Source organism: Mesitornis unicolor, unplaced genomic scaffold (assembly GCF_000695765.1).
Source record: "Mesitornis unicolor isolate BGI_N332 unplaced genomic scaffold, ASM69576v1 scaffold25859, whole genome shotgun sequence".
In the NCBI taxonomy this organism is placed as follows: domain Eukaryota; kingdom Metazoa; phylum Chordata; class Aves; order Mesitornithiformes; family Mesitornithidae; genus Mesitornis; species Mesitornis unicolor.
The window spans coordinates 1-18,346 of NW_010206922.1; the positions used below are offsets into that span (position 1 = coordinate 1).

An 18,346-nucleotide genomic window follows, 5' to 3' on the forward strand; every position below is an offset into this window, starting at 1 on the left:
AAAAAAATCTATATATAATGTCTTTTTGGTAGTGTTCAGTATTTTTTACATTTTTTTTGCATCAGGAAGGACTTGCTTTACTCTCTATCATTTAAAAAATTTTTCATGAAGCTCTTTATACAGAATTCTATCTTTCCTCTTCTAGGTTAAAATTCAGAATGATTTCAGTTATGAGTTTTTCAACAGCAGCTGGTCTTATATGAAGTACACAGAGAGGTATGAAAAATCAAACAGTGGACACAGTTATACACAGAATAAAATTCTACAACACAGTCAAAAGGTATGTATAAGTTGTCACTATGGCTTAGTATTTTGTATAAATATTTTCATCATTCTTTTCATGGCTTTTATAGTGAGATGCAAATAATTTATTCAGATATTTTTGGCACAAAGTGCATGACAGAAAAAATCCCTTAAAACCTTTACAAAGATCATTGGTTTGGTTATCAAGTAAGAACAGTTGGCTGCTGTTTTTACTTTCTCCATTTTACCTCTTTAGTAGCTATTTATTTATATATTATCTGTTTTCCTCCCTATTTGAGGAAAAAAAAACCCAAACATTGGCAGCTTCTCATAATTAGTTAATCTTTTCCATTTTCTTCTAAGAATTTACTGCACTTTTTTTCCCCTATTACCTCTGTCAGTATCTTGGAGTGAAAAAAATTAAATATTTCTATGATTAAAGTTAATTTATTTTATAACACATTTTCCATTAGTAGAATTCCATTAAGAGAGAGATCTGTTGTCTTAAACAGCCAGGAGGTCACAGTGCTTATGCCTTTGACTTATTTAAAAAGGAGAAAGATACATGATTTAAGAGTAACTCTCAATTATGAAGAATAACCTCTATTTTATAACAAATAAAATCAAGTAACAAATTTATGCATATTATTTTATACAGTTATGGCCCCCAAGCTGACAGAAGACAAACTTATTTTACCAGACTAACAATGACATATTTTGACACTTAGCATAACAGAGTTCAAAAGGAACTTTGAGAGGTTGAGGTGAACAATATTGTATAAGCAGATAGGATTTTATAATTCAGCAGCATCCTCAGAATGGCTAAAGCCCCTAACAAAGAAAAGCTCCTCTAGACAAAACAGAGTGCAAAGAAGACCTCTCTAGTGCCTCTGATTTGCTTTCAGACAAGGCTTGTTAACCTGCTACTGCCAGGCATCTGGTGCTGGAAATCACCATTAACTTTGAAGAGTGATATTTTCCTTTCTAATTTGTCCTTATGCTAGCTTTCAGGTACAGAGGAGGAAAAGAAAGATGATTCAACAATTATAAATAAAAGTCCAAAAGATATTTCCTGACTTCAGGATATTCTTTTTTGCGTTCATTGAGTTGCTTAGATGTATCTAACAGCTCTGTGAATCTGTTGGTTAGTAGCCTATATAATGCGTATTTCATCTGACTGGTAGGAATAACCTCAAAAGTGACTTGGAATATGACTGACTTCTTCTCCGTCCCCCAGAGTAAGCAGCTGATGGTTGTTGAGAACAGTGTGGAAGTTGCTCAGTTTATTAACAACCGCCCAGACTTCCTCAGTCTTGCAGAGCCTTTCTGGAGGGAGCTGGCCAACCTGCCAGTCGTCTATGAGTACAGCATCTACCGAAGACTCATTGAACATTTTGGGACTCACTTCTTACACTCTGGATCTCTAGGAGGACATTACAAAGTTATTTTCTACATGGATACTGACAAAATGAAAGCAGAAGGTAGAGTACCAGAGTATTTGTTACAAGAAGCAAAGTGTATAAACGAAGAAAAATTCCTTTGCACGTTCTCCCTGCTAATATCTAAAATCAAATAAGAGGCTTTTACTAGTCAACACATTCTCTCCATGAGCAAAATAAAGGAGATTAGAAAAAGTGCTCAAACCACGACATTTAGTTCTAGATCCACATCAGTGATCTGCAGTGCTCTGGGTTGCAAAGACAGTTGGTTCAGGACCTCATCAGGCTAAAATTGAATTATACTGCCAATATAAACCTGAAATAATGTTAAAGGTTAAAAGTTACTGGGAGATGAAGGCTGGGTAAAGTTTTGTAAAGCAGAATAAATGACAAAGCAAACACCGGAGCAACATGTATGACATACTCAGTGGGGAGCAGTGCTGTAGAATTAGGGACTGCTGAGAAAAGAGATGAAAGAAACAATAAACTTTTTCTGGATACACCTCCCATCCCTCAGGCTCCGTCCATAGACTTCAGCAATACATGGATCTTCCCATGGGATGTGCTAGGTAGTTGCCTTCTAATTTAGCCATACTTCATGGTTCTTTTCTTTCTAAAACACATCTCAAGTCAATGGGAAATTTGGAAATTAATCCACCAACACACTGTCTGTATAAAGCATTGTTAATGGATTGATTATCTGCAGGTATGAGCATAACAGACATGTATGAGTGCACCACATCAGGCTGGAATGCATTCATTGTGAAAAAGAAGAAAGTGAAGTGCTCCAAACTGGATGAACTGCTGCAATCTTCTTCAGGTAAATGTTCAACAGTCACTCATACCCTTGTCACATCTCAATCTTTCATCTACTTCTAAATAGCTGTCAAAACGAGAAGCAGGTGTTGATAGCTCTGTTGAACTTTATGTTAATGTGTTTAACTCAGACACCAAATGCCTAGTTTAAAAGTCTCTCCAACACCCATCAATCACTGCTAATGCTTTCCTGGTGACTTTCTGGACACCTTAAGTCAGGGCTGCCAAGACACCTGCAAAACCAGGTATTTCTTATATGTTATCCATGTAGGAGCTCTTGATACATTCATCAGGGGTTGATCTGTACTGATGAATCCTTTCATTGCTTGCTAGCATAGTTTTTGCATGTGTCATTTCTGTTTCCATTTGTAAATATAGCAATGTTGGTATTTTCAATATATTCCATCCTGAATCCACAGGAAGCAGTGGTAGTAAGATTAAAGGAGACCCCTACATAGAAGGAGGAAGCCCAGGTGCTGTTGCTGGCCTTAGTTACCTAGAGCTGAATAATCCTGCTGGGAACAGTCAGAGATACTCCTTTTGGGCCGGATCAGTAACATACTATCCCAGAGTAATTAAACAAAAGGTAAGGCTATTTTCCTGAAGCAGAGATGAGCAGATGGGATTAACTTAAGGGGAGAAATGATAAAGCTATAGCTAGTGATTAATCAGACTGTAGTCTGCAGTAATTTTGTGAAAACTGATCACTTTGTAAAAAAGAAAAGAAAAATTCACAGGAAGAAAATGCCATGAAGCTAATGTGATCAGCTGCATCATAAATCTAAGTCCTTTGGCAGATCAATAACTACAATCTCACAAGCCTCCCACTGACTTTACTGGAGTTCTGCTTAAGAGTAGAGGATCATCCTAGCAGTGAAGAAAGCCTGGATTTCAGATAGCCCCATTCCTGAAACATATATTGGCGGGTCTGTGTGGCTTCCACTCAGCTTGCCAGCTTCTGTGTATCCCTTTTATCCCTCTCCCTTCTCTCTACTTGCGTAAGTTTGGCATAATGGGAGATTCTGGAAGCCAGACACTTCAAAGTTGGGCATGACTATATTCACTGGTACCTTGTCTAAGTCCCTTTTGGGAACTGCCCAAATACTGAAGAATGATAGAAACTCAAATGATTTCTGTCAGGAACTTTTCAATTGAATATCATAAAATAGGCAATAAAAATGCAAAAAGTTTTTGTTTATCTTCAATAACTGGTCAAGGAAATAACACAATGGGTTGTTTAAATGTCCAGCTTTTTAAACTGGGAATAGATGAATGAGAATTCAGGTTATCATACATGGTCTGTGTGGTCCGTGTTACACTTTTATCTCAACCACAATCTCATAGCTCAATTATGTTCAAACATGATTAAGCTACCAGTAGCTTTGAGGGATGTTGTTAAGCAGAGCTGACTTTTCAGAAAATAGCTGGTATTAAATAGAAGTGTAAGATTTTAGCTAGTTAGCTAGCAAATTAGAGCATCTTTCAACTCCCATATGCAGGAGCATACATCACAAACTATTTTACATGACAAAATGTGCTTATAAAGTCTCTTATCCCAATTATAACTACTTAATATAAATGTTTCTCTACTTTGTGTAGCTAACACCATTATATGAGCTGGTAAAGGAAGTGCCCTGCTCCTCAGTTAAAAAGCATTACCTAAAACAAGCCATTGAAGAGTATATGGCTGAAAATGACCCCTGCAAATGTCAGCCTTGCCAGAACGGTGGCGAGGCAGCTGTGGAAGGAACTCAGTGTGTGTGTTACTGCAAGCCTTACACCTTTGGAGCAGCTTGTGAGCTGGGAACTCTTGTGCAAGATCAGCCAGGTCAGCACTCTTTAGACTTGTGAGATTTTAGAAGTGGCAAGTGTGCTGTCCTGCTCCCAGAATCTGTCTGTCCCACTGTACAACCTGAATGAGTGGCTGATGTGCAGGGGCTGCTTGGGTCAGGTAACGCTGCAGACATGGGGAGGGCCATGCTGGGCCTGTCTTTGCTTAACATGTCCAAACAGTACTTAAAGAACTGCTTTTCTTATTACTGTTAAATGTAGTGAGCAATACTAACCACTCAAAATGTAACCTTCTATAAATAAGTAAACATACTAAATTAATATCAATAACTTGAAACATATTTGCTCTTTAATTTTTTAATTACTTATATCTGTTACCAGAGTCTAAGAGAATATAAAAATAGCTAACTTACAGCGTCCATGGAATTATACTTATGTAAAATATGAGTTTGGGTAAGATTAGATCATTGCGATCTGGAATTCTTTGTAAAGTCACAGTTTGGACAGAACATGTTGTTTGGGGTTTTTTCCCCTCTCAAAGTTTAATAAATTTGCAAAGTGGTTGTGAAATATTCCACAATGTTACATAGGTGTTGTTGATGGGCACTGGAGCTGCTGGTCTTCCTGGAGTCCTTGTTCAGGGGGAAGGAAATCAAGGAGTAGGGCCTGCAACAACCCCTCCCCACGTGGCGGTGGGAAGGCCTGCATAGGAGAGCCGAGTGAAAGCAGGTCATGTGAAGATGAAGAGTTGCAGCATTTTCGGTAAGCAGAAAAGAACCATTTGGAACATGACTATGGGAAGATTTAAAAATTTGTTTCAGAAGGGTGCATAAGCTATTGAATTTAAGGAGAAGATCACTTACTGAGCTTGAAGTTGAAAAAAAATTAAATTCAGAAGCTGTGAATCTGATACAGGGTAAGACTGGAAAATGGGGTAAAAGCCAGTGAACTGGACACCATTCTATTTAGCACTCTCTCAGATAGCCTGGCAGTGCCTGACTTAAGTATAATTGTGGTGTAAGTGAGACACATAATAGTCTTGAAAATGGGCTTCACTGAGAAGTGTAGAATTTTGAAGGGAAGGGAGACTAAATTCAAACTATACCATACTTCTGTTTGTTTCATAGCTTGATCGAACCACACTGTTTTAATTTATCCATAACTCCTACAGAATTCTGTTCATCTCCTCCTCTCTTGGAAAATGGATTTGTTCAAGTAAGTTGCATCTATTGCTCTACTGTCTGTCCTATCTCTGCCTGCAGTGTCTCTATTTCAGTTAATGCAGAAATTCACTTGCAAATTTGTATTTATCTTGGCAAGCTCTAGTATCAGAGCTACTGTGTAGCTCTCTCAGCATTTCTCCTTGGTTCAAGTTTACATGTTATAAACCAAGACTCCATAATAATAATAATAATAATCATCATCATCATCATCATCCTCATCATCATCACCATCATCCTCATCATCATCATCATCAACAACATCATCATCCCCACAGCCAAACCCAGAACAAAATCTTTGCTTTTCTGGACTATGTTACCTATAGATAAGAGTAGTCTACTTGTCTTTTACCCTATAAACATATTTTAAAAATTATGTGCCACATGAATAAAATATTAAAGCATGGGAAACTAGAGAAAAAAACAGCACAGAATGTAAACCATCTGAGGTCATCCAGCAAGTCCATAGCAAAATTATAAACAGATTTTAGGAATTTTTACTCTACATGACTGTAACTGTAACTCACTGCTGCACTTTCTTGTTCTGTGATGAAATTGTGATCTGGAAAGGTATTTAGCTGACTGTAACTTGGGCCTATTTAACAAGGGAGACTAAATTCCTCCCTTGGAGGAATGGACTATGCCTTCTCTATGTTATGAGGCTGTCTAAAGTCTTTTTGCTCAATAAATAGATAAAAAGATTAGTTCAAAATCCATTAGTTTTCTCTGCACAACTGCAACCTGGGGCAAAATCCAAAAGTTTGTGCTGCCTCTTTTGCCAGTGACTTTTTTTTTTAATCAATAGTTGTCTCCTATATTGATATTTTGGTTCAGAAACTAAAGGTAAAAACCTTCAATTTGTGGAGTAGTCTTGATTTTTAAAAGAATCTCTCCTTAGAAGAGAGTGGGATATAAAATGAGAGAAGACCTGTGTCAAGTCCAGCTCTTCTGAGTGACCATGTCTCACTAACGTTTAGCAAGCTGATAACATGCCATCCTAAGAACTAGCAAAGCCATGTACTCTCCACTGATCCCCCTGGAAGGCTGTTCAAGAGCTTATGTTGATAACAGCCATATTTGCAGTCAGTTTATGCACTGGTAGGAGAGTGCGGTTCCACCGCTGATGTACCACTGCCAGATCCCAGTCACAGGGCACCTTCAACTCTAACCCTCCCTTTCCTAAGATAGCCCAAATATTCTGTATTCTAACAACTTACTGCAGCATCATCTCCATTTTGATCCCATTTACTGACTATTGATAAATAGACTTGCCCTCAGTATTCCATGCACTCTTATCAATGACATTAATGCTTCTCACTGTCCTCAGCTAGTGCACCCCAGAATTAATGGAAATTCAACACTGCTGGTGGTTCTTAGATTGCATATCCAAAATTTCACCTGTTTCTTTTCCTTTCAGAATGCTGAAAACTCATATCCTGTTGGGAAAAGCATTGTTTATGCTTGCAGGCATGGATATTCTCTTGTTGGTGATCCTGTTGCTAGGTGTGACGGTAATTTACAGTGGCGACTTGGAGACAGATACTGCCAAGGTATGTCTAACTGATTTTTATTTTGAAATACAACTCCGTTGCTGAAGTCCAGTGAAACATCTCTGAACATCTGCTTTCCAACAATGGGGAAAAATACACACCTGCGTGTACCAGTTTCCTAGACATAATCAGGCGTAAATTTACTTTTATTTTCAATCTAGATACTGTAATACTGAACTAGAAACATGCCCATAAAGTATGGTTTTAAGAAAGGCTGTAAGTGAGGGAGACCAAATTCCAGTCCAGGAATTACTTCCTGTGGAAGTAAACTATGTTGCTTAATTCTGTCCTGTGGCTATACACAAGAACAGTGTGGATGAGTCTATGTCTAAAGCAAACCGAGGAAAAGGTCGAGTGGGCAGCACTGTGCAACCACAAAAGTTCTCAAAGAACTCTCATAAGAACATAGCTCCAAGGATCATTTTACATCTTGGATGATGTCCCCACTTCAGTCTTTACCTCTAACCCAGTCGGTAACCACTAGGTTTCCTTTTTTTCCCTTCACATTTTATTTGTGAGTCAACTTTGTGATCAGATAGGCTTGGGAATTTTCAGACCTGTAGTACAACACCATCCTTTTCTCCTTCCAAACAGGACTCACTGCCCATAGATGCTAGTCTACACTGTTTTAATGCTATCTCTTTGTGTATCAGTACATGGTCTCTGAGGGTCCTCTATGTATGATCTCTCTTTACTGGGTTGTTACTGTCTAGTATGAACCCTCAACAGAAGCAATGGGGGTTGGACTTCTGATCTTCAGAAGTCCATTCCAACCCCTACCATTCTGTGAAGCATGCCTCCTAAGAACATAGATACCCTCTTCAAGCTAGGGCTGGACCTGCAGGCAGTAAGAGAAGATACTGCCACTCTGTCCTTGATACTGCACATGTTTAGCTGGTGTGATGAGTTAATATTCTGTGCTAACATGATTAATATGTTTCTACAGGAAAATCAGCTAATCTTACCATTCAATTTGTTAAGGGATTGAAGAGAAGATAAAATAAGTGACTGATTTCTGCAGTCTACTGACTCACTGTGACTGTCTCAAATGCTTCAATCCTTAGAAACTGCTTGTCTCCTGCCTGTTCTGGAGGGAGGTTTGCAAGGAGAGCCATGGAAACCTGTGTATGAGATTGGTGAGAGAATAACTTTGTCGTGTCCACACGGCATGCACTTAGAAGGGGCACGGTCCGTTTTGTGCGAGCCCAGTCTCAAGTGGTCTCCTAACATGAAGACTATCCAGTGCAAGAGACCAGGTAAGCCATTGCAGTCCCCCAAATGCAATGCAGGATTTTATTTCCTGGACAGAATATGGCTGATGTAGATAAGATCTAGACAGAGCTACAGGTGATACAGTGATAGACCAGCCATACTTATACCACCAGCAGAAGGTGCAGAAAACGTGAGCATGTGTTTTCTGTGGGCTGTTAAAACAACTGCCTTAAGACATTTCTTCTGAGGTTTCCTTCCAGCTTTTTTTCTTCCCACTCCCTTATTGCTATCAAGTATTTTCACTAACAATACTTTAAGAGATCATCTGGGAAGAAATTCTTTACTGTGAAGGTGGTGAGACACTGGCACAGGTTTCCCAGGGAGGTTGTGGATGCCCCCTCCCTGGAAGGGTTCAAGGCCAGGTTGGACAGGGCTTTGGGCAACCTGGTCTAATGAGAGTTATCTCTGCCCATGGCAGGGAGGTTGGAACCAGATGATCTTTAAGGTCCTTTCCAACCCAAAATATTCTGTGAGTCTATTCTGCCACCCAAGTATGCTTCACTTCCCACCCATGTTGTGTGACACCACCACCATGTGAGCTGCACCTTAGAAATATGGCTTTTCTATCTGGACGCTGTTCAGTGCATCACAGCCTCTCATGGCAGAGAAGGACAGGGCTGGATGACTCCTTTTGCTCATACAACAGTCACACAGCAGTAAATTCTCCAGGAACTGGAAGCAAGGAGAAAATACCACTTCAAGTTCATGGTAACAGCTGTTTAAGCTCTGTGCTGACACTGACAGGTGCTGGCAGAGAGGGCTACAGCATAGAACAGCTCTTTCTAAGTCATCTTTTCCAGCTGTGGAAGGCAGACAAGGCTTTCCCTTGCACACTTCTATGATGCCAGTCAGTGACATACAGGCATCTAAGCAGCTTGCTCCTTCAAGCCACTCACATCCTCACCTGAGGACCTAGATGTTCTCATTTTCCTGGGGACATCCTCACTTGGGAACAGCAGCCACTGCTGTAGAAGACCAGGTGTGTCTCCTGCATTACATGTCTCTCCTCCTTATCAGCCAGCTGCTGCCTGAGGTTGCCTGATCTGAGGGAAGAGACAGCTGACAGTCAGGCTTAGACATAAGAAATAACGCTCCTCTGAGATTCCCAGTGTAAGTCATCTGCCTCTGTGTCATATCCACACACAGAGAAAGCATGAGGATTTCAGAAGGAATAACATAACTGTACATAAACGTCTCACTGCTGCTAAAGCGCTAAAGTACCAGTGCTGAAGTACCTTTGCCAATTACTCCTTAGACTTAACCTTAGTAACTGATTTTCTTAAGTTCTTGTCACATCGTGTATTCAAATTCCAGTAATAATTAGAACCAGTTCAAATGCTTCCATCTAAAGAAGCTTGTGCATGGCTGTATGGGAGCATTGCATTAGTACAGAAATTAAAAACAAACAAACACCAAAGGAAAACCAAAAAGTGACAACGACTAGATTAGAACAACAACTAGAACAACAGGTAAAAAACAAGGAATATGAGATAAGAAGCGTAAAAGTTGAGAAGATATGTATACACAGACACCATGGCACATATATGTTTGAACGACAGCCTTTAGTAAGCAATAGTGTTGCTGACAGTCAACTATACAACAGCCCTAGGGATGGAGACAATGCAGTGATTTTTGGTGGAAGTTTCCCATCTGCAGAAAGACAAGAGTTATGCCTGCTGTCTGTATTGCAATGCACTGCAACTCTTTTTTTTTTCTTCTATAACGATTTCTTCCTATTTTGCTCAGCAAGTCTTAATCCATAAAGGAGAAGTTGGGGTTTTTTTAAAGGCAGCAATATTGAGGGGTATTAAAGTTTCATGTTAAAGTAGAAAACTACAGACACGTAATCTAAAACACAAATCAAGATAAAGCTTTCTCAGAAAGTGTGTCCATGTGGATTTAGCAATATCTTGCTGTTACTTGTTACAGACATCTCCAGAGGAATGTGTAGCAAAGGCCTATTTCATTTTAAATCTTGGAAGAGAACTCAGCACTCAAAGAACAGTACATGTGCAATCATGAAAATTCCCCCAGAATCTCTATTGCTTTTATTTTTAAAGTTAGTGCACATTGAGGACTAAGGATGGAACTTGTAATCTTCATTAGCATCAGTGCATAAAGATATTCAGGTTCACATTCTACATAGAACTTTAGAGCCTTAGCTTTTCTAGTGACAATAGTGAAGCCAGTAACTCTGAAACCTAATGATAAAGCTGTTGCCAGCTATGATGTAAATGTCAGCAGAAACATACAGCTGCTGCAGAAATGAGATGAATGTTTAAGCTTGAACATAGTACCTGTCTTCTTCCATCTGAGTTATGACCCGTGGATAAATTACTGAACAGTAACTTTTCAAAGTGTATCATACCTTTTTAATAGTGTTGATTCCTTCCATGCAGTAGACACTTTTATTGAACATGCAGGATGTGACTTTATGTCATGGTTGTATAATACAGTGCCTTTTAAGCTCAACTGATAGGATAATTTCAGAGCAGACCTTTAACAGCCCTTGTTTTTCTGACCCTTAATAGCACTGTCTGTCTTCTACTTCAGTGCCCAGCGTGAAACCAGAAGTGACAGAGCTGAAATGTCAGCCATGGGAGAAAGTTCATCAGTTGCAATGTGTGTGCAAAATGCCCTATGAGTGTGGGTAAGTTCGTGCCGAATTTGGGAGTAACTTTCTCACTTTATTCAAGACCAATTAGATTTCTTAAGTCTTCAGCCCATGACAGATGAGCAAGCTTTACTCATACGAGAAGGAGGCATTGTACTTTGTTTGCTTTACAGCTCAATCAATGTCCTGCTCATCGCTTACCTGCCTTGTCAGAGCTGTCAGTGGGTTTTAGCAGTGATGGAATTTGGTTGGATGACAGAAGGTGAAGGGATAATTTCAGCTCCACTTGATCTGTGAAATAGATGAAAAAAAGATAAAATGATATTTTGAAGATTTAGAAGCTTCAGGAAAAGTTAGAACAGAGGCCCCTGGGACATAAATCATCAAAACAGTAAGCTAGTGAAATAAAGCAGATTTCTTCTTCCTGCTGAGAGACTAGAGAGTTATGAAAGGCACAATAATCATCTCCCATTTACACAGCAGTTAGCACAGACCAGTCATTTCGCCTTTCTTGACCTCATAACTCATAGACCAGAGTTTATTGTTTCCTGTTTGATCTAAGACTACTGCATTAAGCAATGCAGGAGAAATGTAAGGAAATTAGTAACTCTCTCAGATCTTTGCTAAGCACAGAGGCAACAGAACCAAAACAGAGGGGTAACAAGAAGACACCTGAGACCACCTGACTCTGATGGCCAGATGTGCCAAAGAGCTCAGCACTCCAACATCTGGTCTGGTTTTCATAGACTGGATGAAGTTGCCTATAAAGTCATCACAGTGAGTGTGAGCTCTAGATATGAAATGTGGCCAGATTTATGTCACAGCAGGAGCTGAGCAGTTTGAAACTCTAGGATAACAGACCAGATTTGCCTTTAGTGTGTGTAGCAGGCAGAATAAATGTTTAAGTCATCTGAAGCTTTTCTAAGGTAGCAGAATTTCTCAGTGGAGTAAGTCTACTTTCCATCAGCCACATAGTTCAAGAGTGCCCTGCAGAGTGACTCTGGTTCTAAGCCAAAACCAACACACTTTTAACATCTCTAAATTAAAATTGGTGAGCTTATTTCAGGTTTTGTAGACCCACTGGGGACTTCCCTAGGATCTGAGGCCATTGTCTTGCATGTGAAGATAAGTGCCAGGTTTGTAACAGTTCTGCTAAGACTCTAATCCTGTCCTTAAACACCTAAATATTTTAAATTATCTGGTCCTACTCTTCTTTTCTCAATACTCATTAAAGTAAGGTAACAACCCCTACTCTGGTTCATGGATGTACTGAGGTTAGTTAGATGAGAGGAGTCCACAGTGCTAGGGAAGGAATTGGGCAGAGTCACAATAACCTTGGAACTTAAATGAATTACATTCAGTTATGCATTCAGACTTCAGTTACAGTTAATCAACTACTTGCCTGTTTCTATTTTTTTAAATTACATTCAAAATGGCAGGAAGATAGATAACAGTAATTTCTGTTACCTGATGCCATCTTTTCAGTCTGTCTTGAAATAACACATTTAATAATAGAAGGATAAATCAACCGTCACAGCAGACTAATCTGCCAGCCTGTTAAGGTGTAGGAGTAAGGCATGTAATCAGATCTTGGTCCTTCCTCAAGATCAGAAGTAACTTGGCATGCTTTGGCAGTGACTTTCAGCAGCAGCTTCTGCTCAGAAGAGAGCTGAGAACAGCAGTTCATGTGGGAATTCAGGAACACTGTGGTTCCAGACCCATCCTAAGTCCTTTCAGTTTCCAGGGGACTAGCAACCAGGTCTTCCCGGGACAGCATGAGAACCCCATAACAGGCTGGTGAGGTGTGATCTGTCCCTCATTTTACGGTGCCTTAAGCTATATCTATCCTCATCAGTTAGAGCCAGGGAATGACCCTGGGCACTAAAGCTGCTAAATTGCTAGAGCAGCTCCTGGGAGAGTTTTGGCAAAGGCCAACTTCTGGATAATTCCCAGGCACAGTTACTAGGGTCAGGGACCATTCCCGTCTGATGCAATCCCCATCGTTCTGGGTCAAAGAGAGTTTAACAGTATGGACACCAGCTATTCTGTGTGAATTGGCCCTAGTGCACGCAAGGGATTAGTAGTGCACAGCTGGTGTACCTCAGCCTCCAGTAGCTAAAGACTATCTCCACAGTGAAACAGAAGAGTTTATAATTTTTAAGTACTATTCCCTCTTTTCCCCCTCTCCCTCACACATTTATTTGCGCATTATTTAGTCTCTCCTAAGAGTTCTTGACCTGTGTTATACTAAAATGTATGGTCTTGAATATAATTTTAAGAAGTTAAAATAATTTTCAACACGCTGAATTTTTTCACTTTTTAGTCTCATTGTAGGAGAAAGGAAGAGAAGGTATTTGCTGACTTAATATCTGCTCTTTCATTTCTCACAATATGTGCTTTAGTAAAAGCTTGTTCTTACCCAAGCCTAGTTTTTCAGGTAATAGGTATTCAATTTCTCATATTCAGTTTACACAAGTGTTCTTCCTTGGCTCTAGCAATTTTTATTGCACTGCTGTGATGCTCCCAGCCCTGTAATACCCTTTCTCAGCAATGAGTGCAAATTACTAATATATTTCATGAATACAGATTCTCTCTCCTTTTTCTTATGCATCCGAACATGTTGCTTTCCGCTGGCTTTCTCCCAGCTGACACAGCCATAGCAAACATGTGAAACACTCTCAAGACAGCTTGAGGGATTATACTGTAGCTAGAGATTGGCAACATGGACCATGAACTCTCTGGGTTCAACCTGTTGCAGCTGGTTAAATCAGCCTCCCTTCTCTCTTTTGGGTGCTGCAGAAGTGGTGCAAAGTGGACAGATAAGTGCACTTATGTGTGGCCTTCATCTTTTCAGCTGCCTTGTAGACAAGTTTTTGACTTTAAGACTCAGATACTGAGATTTATCACTCAGGCAAATAAAGAAGGCCTCTGAAAATTTTTAAACAAAATAAACAACTTAATTACAGATTAGATGCTTTCCCTGGATCACACTTTGTTCTTTGAAATGGAAGATGATATTTAAAGATGAAGCTTTGCTCATACCTCTGTCTGTAAAAATAACTTTCAGATTATAAATCAGTGCACCACTAACTCATAGGCTGTGTAGCTGGCCAAGCAATCAATATAATGCTGACAAATGCACAAGTTTCCTTCAATCAGCTGCTTGGTGCTGTGTATCCATTAGGCTGTCCTCTTGTGCCTCAGAATAAGAGGGTTACCTCATTTTTTATGTTAACAAAAGAGGGAAAGGAAAATTGAGGCAACAAACTTTACTAGAGATTTAGAGGCTAGTATTTTGAATAAGCACGGCTGTTAAGGGACGCATTCCAGTTGAGGATGCTAACTTAAGTAGGAGATGTAATACAGTTAATAGTCTTTGAAGATATATTTGGTTGCAGGTAGATGCAGAGAAGTTTTCAAGCTCAGCTGATGAACTCTGTGCCAAATCTTAAATATCTTAAGGGTTCACTGTGTTACAGGTAGTTTAAACTTTCTGTAAATCCAGCTTTTTTAAGAGGCTTCAGAATAATCTCTCAAAGAACCATTCCCAAAGCTTGAAGGAGACACTTTGCCCCAGTGCCTTATTTATAAATCTACCAAAAACCACTTCCTAATTCTAAGCGGGGAAAAAAAAGAAAAATTACCTTAACACTTGGCCAGCAAGTGACCAAGTTTTGAGGCGGGACTTTCTTACTAGACTTTCCCTCTTCCAAATTCCTTGTCCCTATTCTGACAAGCCACTTCCACTTCCACACAGACTGTTCCCCTCCCCTTCAGGCAACCTCATGAAGCTCATTAGGGCCATTTGCCTGTTCCTCGTTGGCCTCTCCTCCCCACCAAACACCTGTTTAGCTGAGGTTGACCCTCAGAACAGACCCATTAGACACTAAAAGTTTCTGTGGGAGTGTCTGTGAGCTCAAAAGGAGGAGCTGGGCTGAAAATAAGCCTTCAGAGCTGCATTTCAAAGTTCTCCATCCCCTGGGAGGAGTGCATCTCTTCCCTCTCGTACCCTGTGCAGCACTTCACCTGTGCCTGTACAGCGCAGCCAGGAAAGCACAGGTGTGCCCTGCTCTGGAGAGACATTTTCATTCATTCCACACAGATGTTACTGATTGTACTGAAAACAAGTGGAGAAGTATGGACTTTGAGATTAAAATTCAGAAATAATGGAAAGGCTTTTTCCTCCACTCCTACACTTAGAGCCTGAAACACAAATGATAACATCCTGGAATTGTCCCCAAAGCAAACACTGTTTAAGTTTGTCCAAGAGTTGTTATTATGACTTTTAAAAGCTTATTTTTGTGGGTGTTAGAACAATATCCAAATTTCAAGAAACAAACAAGCAAATTCCCTGGATAAATAGAGCAAATTTTTAATAAAATTTCTGTGGATACGTATATGTAACTCCAGAAATATCTTTGGTCTCTGATGCTGGATCATACCATTTTATTTGGTAAAAGCTGAGGCTTTTAAGGACGGCAGAGAAGACATCTTTAAGTATATTCTCATGTCTTATAATTTAAAAAAATATAAAATATTTTAATATATGTGTATATGAAATGTTTTCTGTGTAAGTACTTAAGGGGCATGCATGTGTAATATATTACAGAATAACTGAGGTCGATGGCAAACACCTGGCAATATCCCTGTCCTTCAGAGGGAGCAGATCCTGGCTCTGCTGAGGTGCAGATTTCTGTGGAAAAGGAAGGAGTCTGAATAATTCACATGTCTGTGTCTTGAGTTCCCTTGCTGCTCTCTTAGGGTATACTTCAATGAGTGGAAAAAATGGAACTGGACTCTGAACGTTTTCCATTTCCTTAGCTCTTTTTAAGAGGTACCAAGATAAAGCACATTTAAATAGCACAATCCTTGCTTTTGTTTTCAGCCCTTCCCTGGACACCTGTGCTACAGATCAAAGAACAAAGAGAAACACACCTCTAACTGTCTGCAAGATGCATGCCTTGGAATGCATGGGCAGAAAATACTCTCTTACTAATGCAGAAAACTGCAAAATACCTCAGGCAGCTGAAATATCGTGTGGATCGTGCCGTCCATGGGAAAAATGTGATGGTAAGAGATTCTTCCCAATTTAAGCAAAATTGTACATATGACCAAAATGCAATCTTTATCTCCAGTTATGCATTAGCTGTAGGTCTGTCCTGGTATGGTACCTCCTGTCCTTCCCAGAAGCACCAGGCATAGCTAAGCTGGTTAAAACCATCAGCCCAGTGTTTGATGCCCAAACATGACAGGAAGCTCCAGCCATGGAAAAGGAAACACCACAGAACATCATCATAAAATACACTATCTATAAGAAAAGCTTATTCCTAGTCCCTCTTAAGAGGGTTACCATGTTGGTTCTCTGGAAGTTCCAGGTGATGCCCTTGCCTTACTCTTTTTTCTTTGTATTCACCTGTTTTGAATTCCTTATCACAGTAACTGTGATACTCCTTACTGCTCACAGGAATAGCTAGCCCTTTCCTGAAATTTGCCAAGCAGTCTCTCCAGCAGTATGTTGCAGTAAGAAACGAAATGTCTTATTCTATACTGTCTAGGAAAGCCACTTACTTTTGTTTGTACTTCACTGCCTATCCCGTTTCTCATATTATGATCAAAGGCGAATGTCTCTTCCCTCAGAGGAAATAGTCCCAGTCTTTTGCAATCTGTCTGCAGAAGTTTTCAAATTCTCTGATCTAATTTCCTTGAGTGTCCTACACTACATTGGATTTAATGGAGACATGCCAGAAATGGGAAGAAGTAAATTAGGTTTTCAGAAGTGTGACAAACAGAAGCACGGTTATTGTCATATTTTGAAAATAAAAAAGATTACTTGATCGGGGTTCATCTGTTTTGTCTAACAGGGTTGAACAGACAAAAATAATAACAAAAAATATAACAAAACTGGCTGGAGCTTCAGCAAAAACCCAATAAACGTGTACACCACCAGAACAACAATACAGTTATGACAAATAAATCTCAGATGGGACCTTCTTGTCTATTTAGCTGTTGTCACTGATACAACTATGCACATTTGAAATAGTAGATCCTTTGATCGTAGTGAAACTGCCTGTGTGCAAAGACACATACCAGCTGTAAGTGTCTGCATGATCAGTTTGTTACTGTGCAAGGACAGGTCTCTTGTATGTTACCTGGACTGTGGAGCAGTAGATCCGTGAACTGGTTCAAGCAGTAACACCAGAGAAGTCTCAGGCACCTTGAGCAAGCTTTTCGCACAGGCACAACCAGACTCTCCGAGCAAAGGAAGCCCCAGCAGTGCACCACTTGTTTCCATATCTAGATCTTCCACTAAACCTGAATATCACGTAGTGATACTTCTGCTTGGGAAAAGAATCATATAATGGTTTGGGTTGAAAGGGACAATTAAAGGTCATTAGTCCAATTCCCCTGCAATGAGCAGGGACATCTTCAAGTAGATCAGGTTGCTCAGAGCCCCATCCAACCTGACCTTGAATATTTCCAGGGATGAGGCCTCTACCACCTCTCTGGGTAACCTGTGCCATGTTTTACCACCTTCATTGTAAAAAATTTCTTCCTTGTATCTAGTCTGAACTACTAAAATTCTGTCCCCATCTTTCTTATAAGCCCCCTTTAAGTATTGAAAGGTCTCCCTTCACTTCTCCAGGCTGAACAACCCCAACTCTCTCAGCCTGGCCTCACAGAAGAGGTCTCCCACCCCTCTGATCTTTTTTGTGGCCCTCCTCTGATCCTGCTCTGACAGGTCCATGTCTTTCTTGTACTGAGCACCCTCCGGAAAATTGCTGTCAATCCTACAGCTTTGCTGGAAATATTCTGGTCTGGTTTCCATTGTGTCAGATGCCATTCTGAGTGTTTTTTCTCTGTGCTTTTGCTTAGTGCAATCCAGCAGCTGTGTTTGTGACGAGGACGCACTGTGCGAGGAGGGAGGCATCCAGATCTGTGCTGAAGCGAGCAGCTCCACTGCTCATCGGACCATGACCGAGTGCGAGGCTGGGCGGCTTAGATGCCAGGGGGAGACTGTCACCCTTGTCAGCATAAGACCCTGCGACATACAGAGCGAATAAGATACATTACGGTTCATTTTGCCTGTTGCTATGGGATACGTCTAAATGTGTCAATTCTTGGGCAGGACATACTTCAAACCCTGCTCTACTAAATGTAAGTTCTGCTGCGAAGTCCACCACAGCTGATGAGACTGTGTGCATCAGCTCTGTTGGGCTCTGAATCAGGGCCCGAGGGAGGCTCTTTGTTAGGCAGAGCTATGCTCTGCGTTACCAGTCACAACAGGCCTCTTGCTTAGGCCCCTGAGGTAGCACTGGCAAGTCTACTTCATGTTTCCATCAGAATTAAAAAGTGTTCCTGAAGTGCAATTGCCAAAGTAGCATTTATAGCGATGGATTACAG

The 18,346-nt window shown here is 40.3% G+C and overlaps 1 protein-coding gene across 1 annotated transcript; it reads left to right on the forward strand.

Moving 5' to 3' along the window:
* Positions 1 to 131: 131 nt before the first annotated feature.
* On the forward strand, positions 132 to 18,044 carry C7 (complement component 7). Its single transcript, XM_010191959.1, has 12 exons — positions 132 to 280; positions 1,481 to 1,724; positions 2,389 to 2,502; positions 2,918 to 3,084; positions 4,098 to 4,326; positions 4,880 to 5,051; positions 5,417 to 5,504; positions 6,927 to 7,059; positions 8,124 to 8,315; positions 10,885 to 10,981; positions 15,831 to 16,015; positions 17,819 to 18,044. Exons 1-12 carry the CDS (start codon positions 200 to 202, stop codon positions 18,004 to 18,006), a joined length of 1,890 nt encoding a protein of 629 aa, XP_010190261.1. The 5' UTR covers positions 132 to 199; the 3' UTR covers positions 18,007 to 18,044.
* Positions 18,045 to 18,346: the final 302 nt, after the last annotated feature.

Excerpts from the sequence above, each read along its gene's own strand:
- C7 (XM_010191959.1), top strand. The coding sequence starts at position 200 with ATGAAGTACACAGAGAGGTATGAAAAATCAAACAGTGGACACAGTTAT. Across the intron at positions 2,503-2,917 it reads ACTGCTGCAATCTTCTTCAG|GAAGCAGTGGTAGTAAGATT; the intron begins GTAAATGTTCAA and ends CTGAATCCACAG. Across the intron at positions 10,982-15,830 it reads AAAATGCCCTATGAGTGTGG|CCCTTCCCTGGACACCTGTG; the intron begins GTAAGTTCGTGC and ends TTTTGTTTTCAG.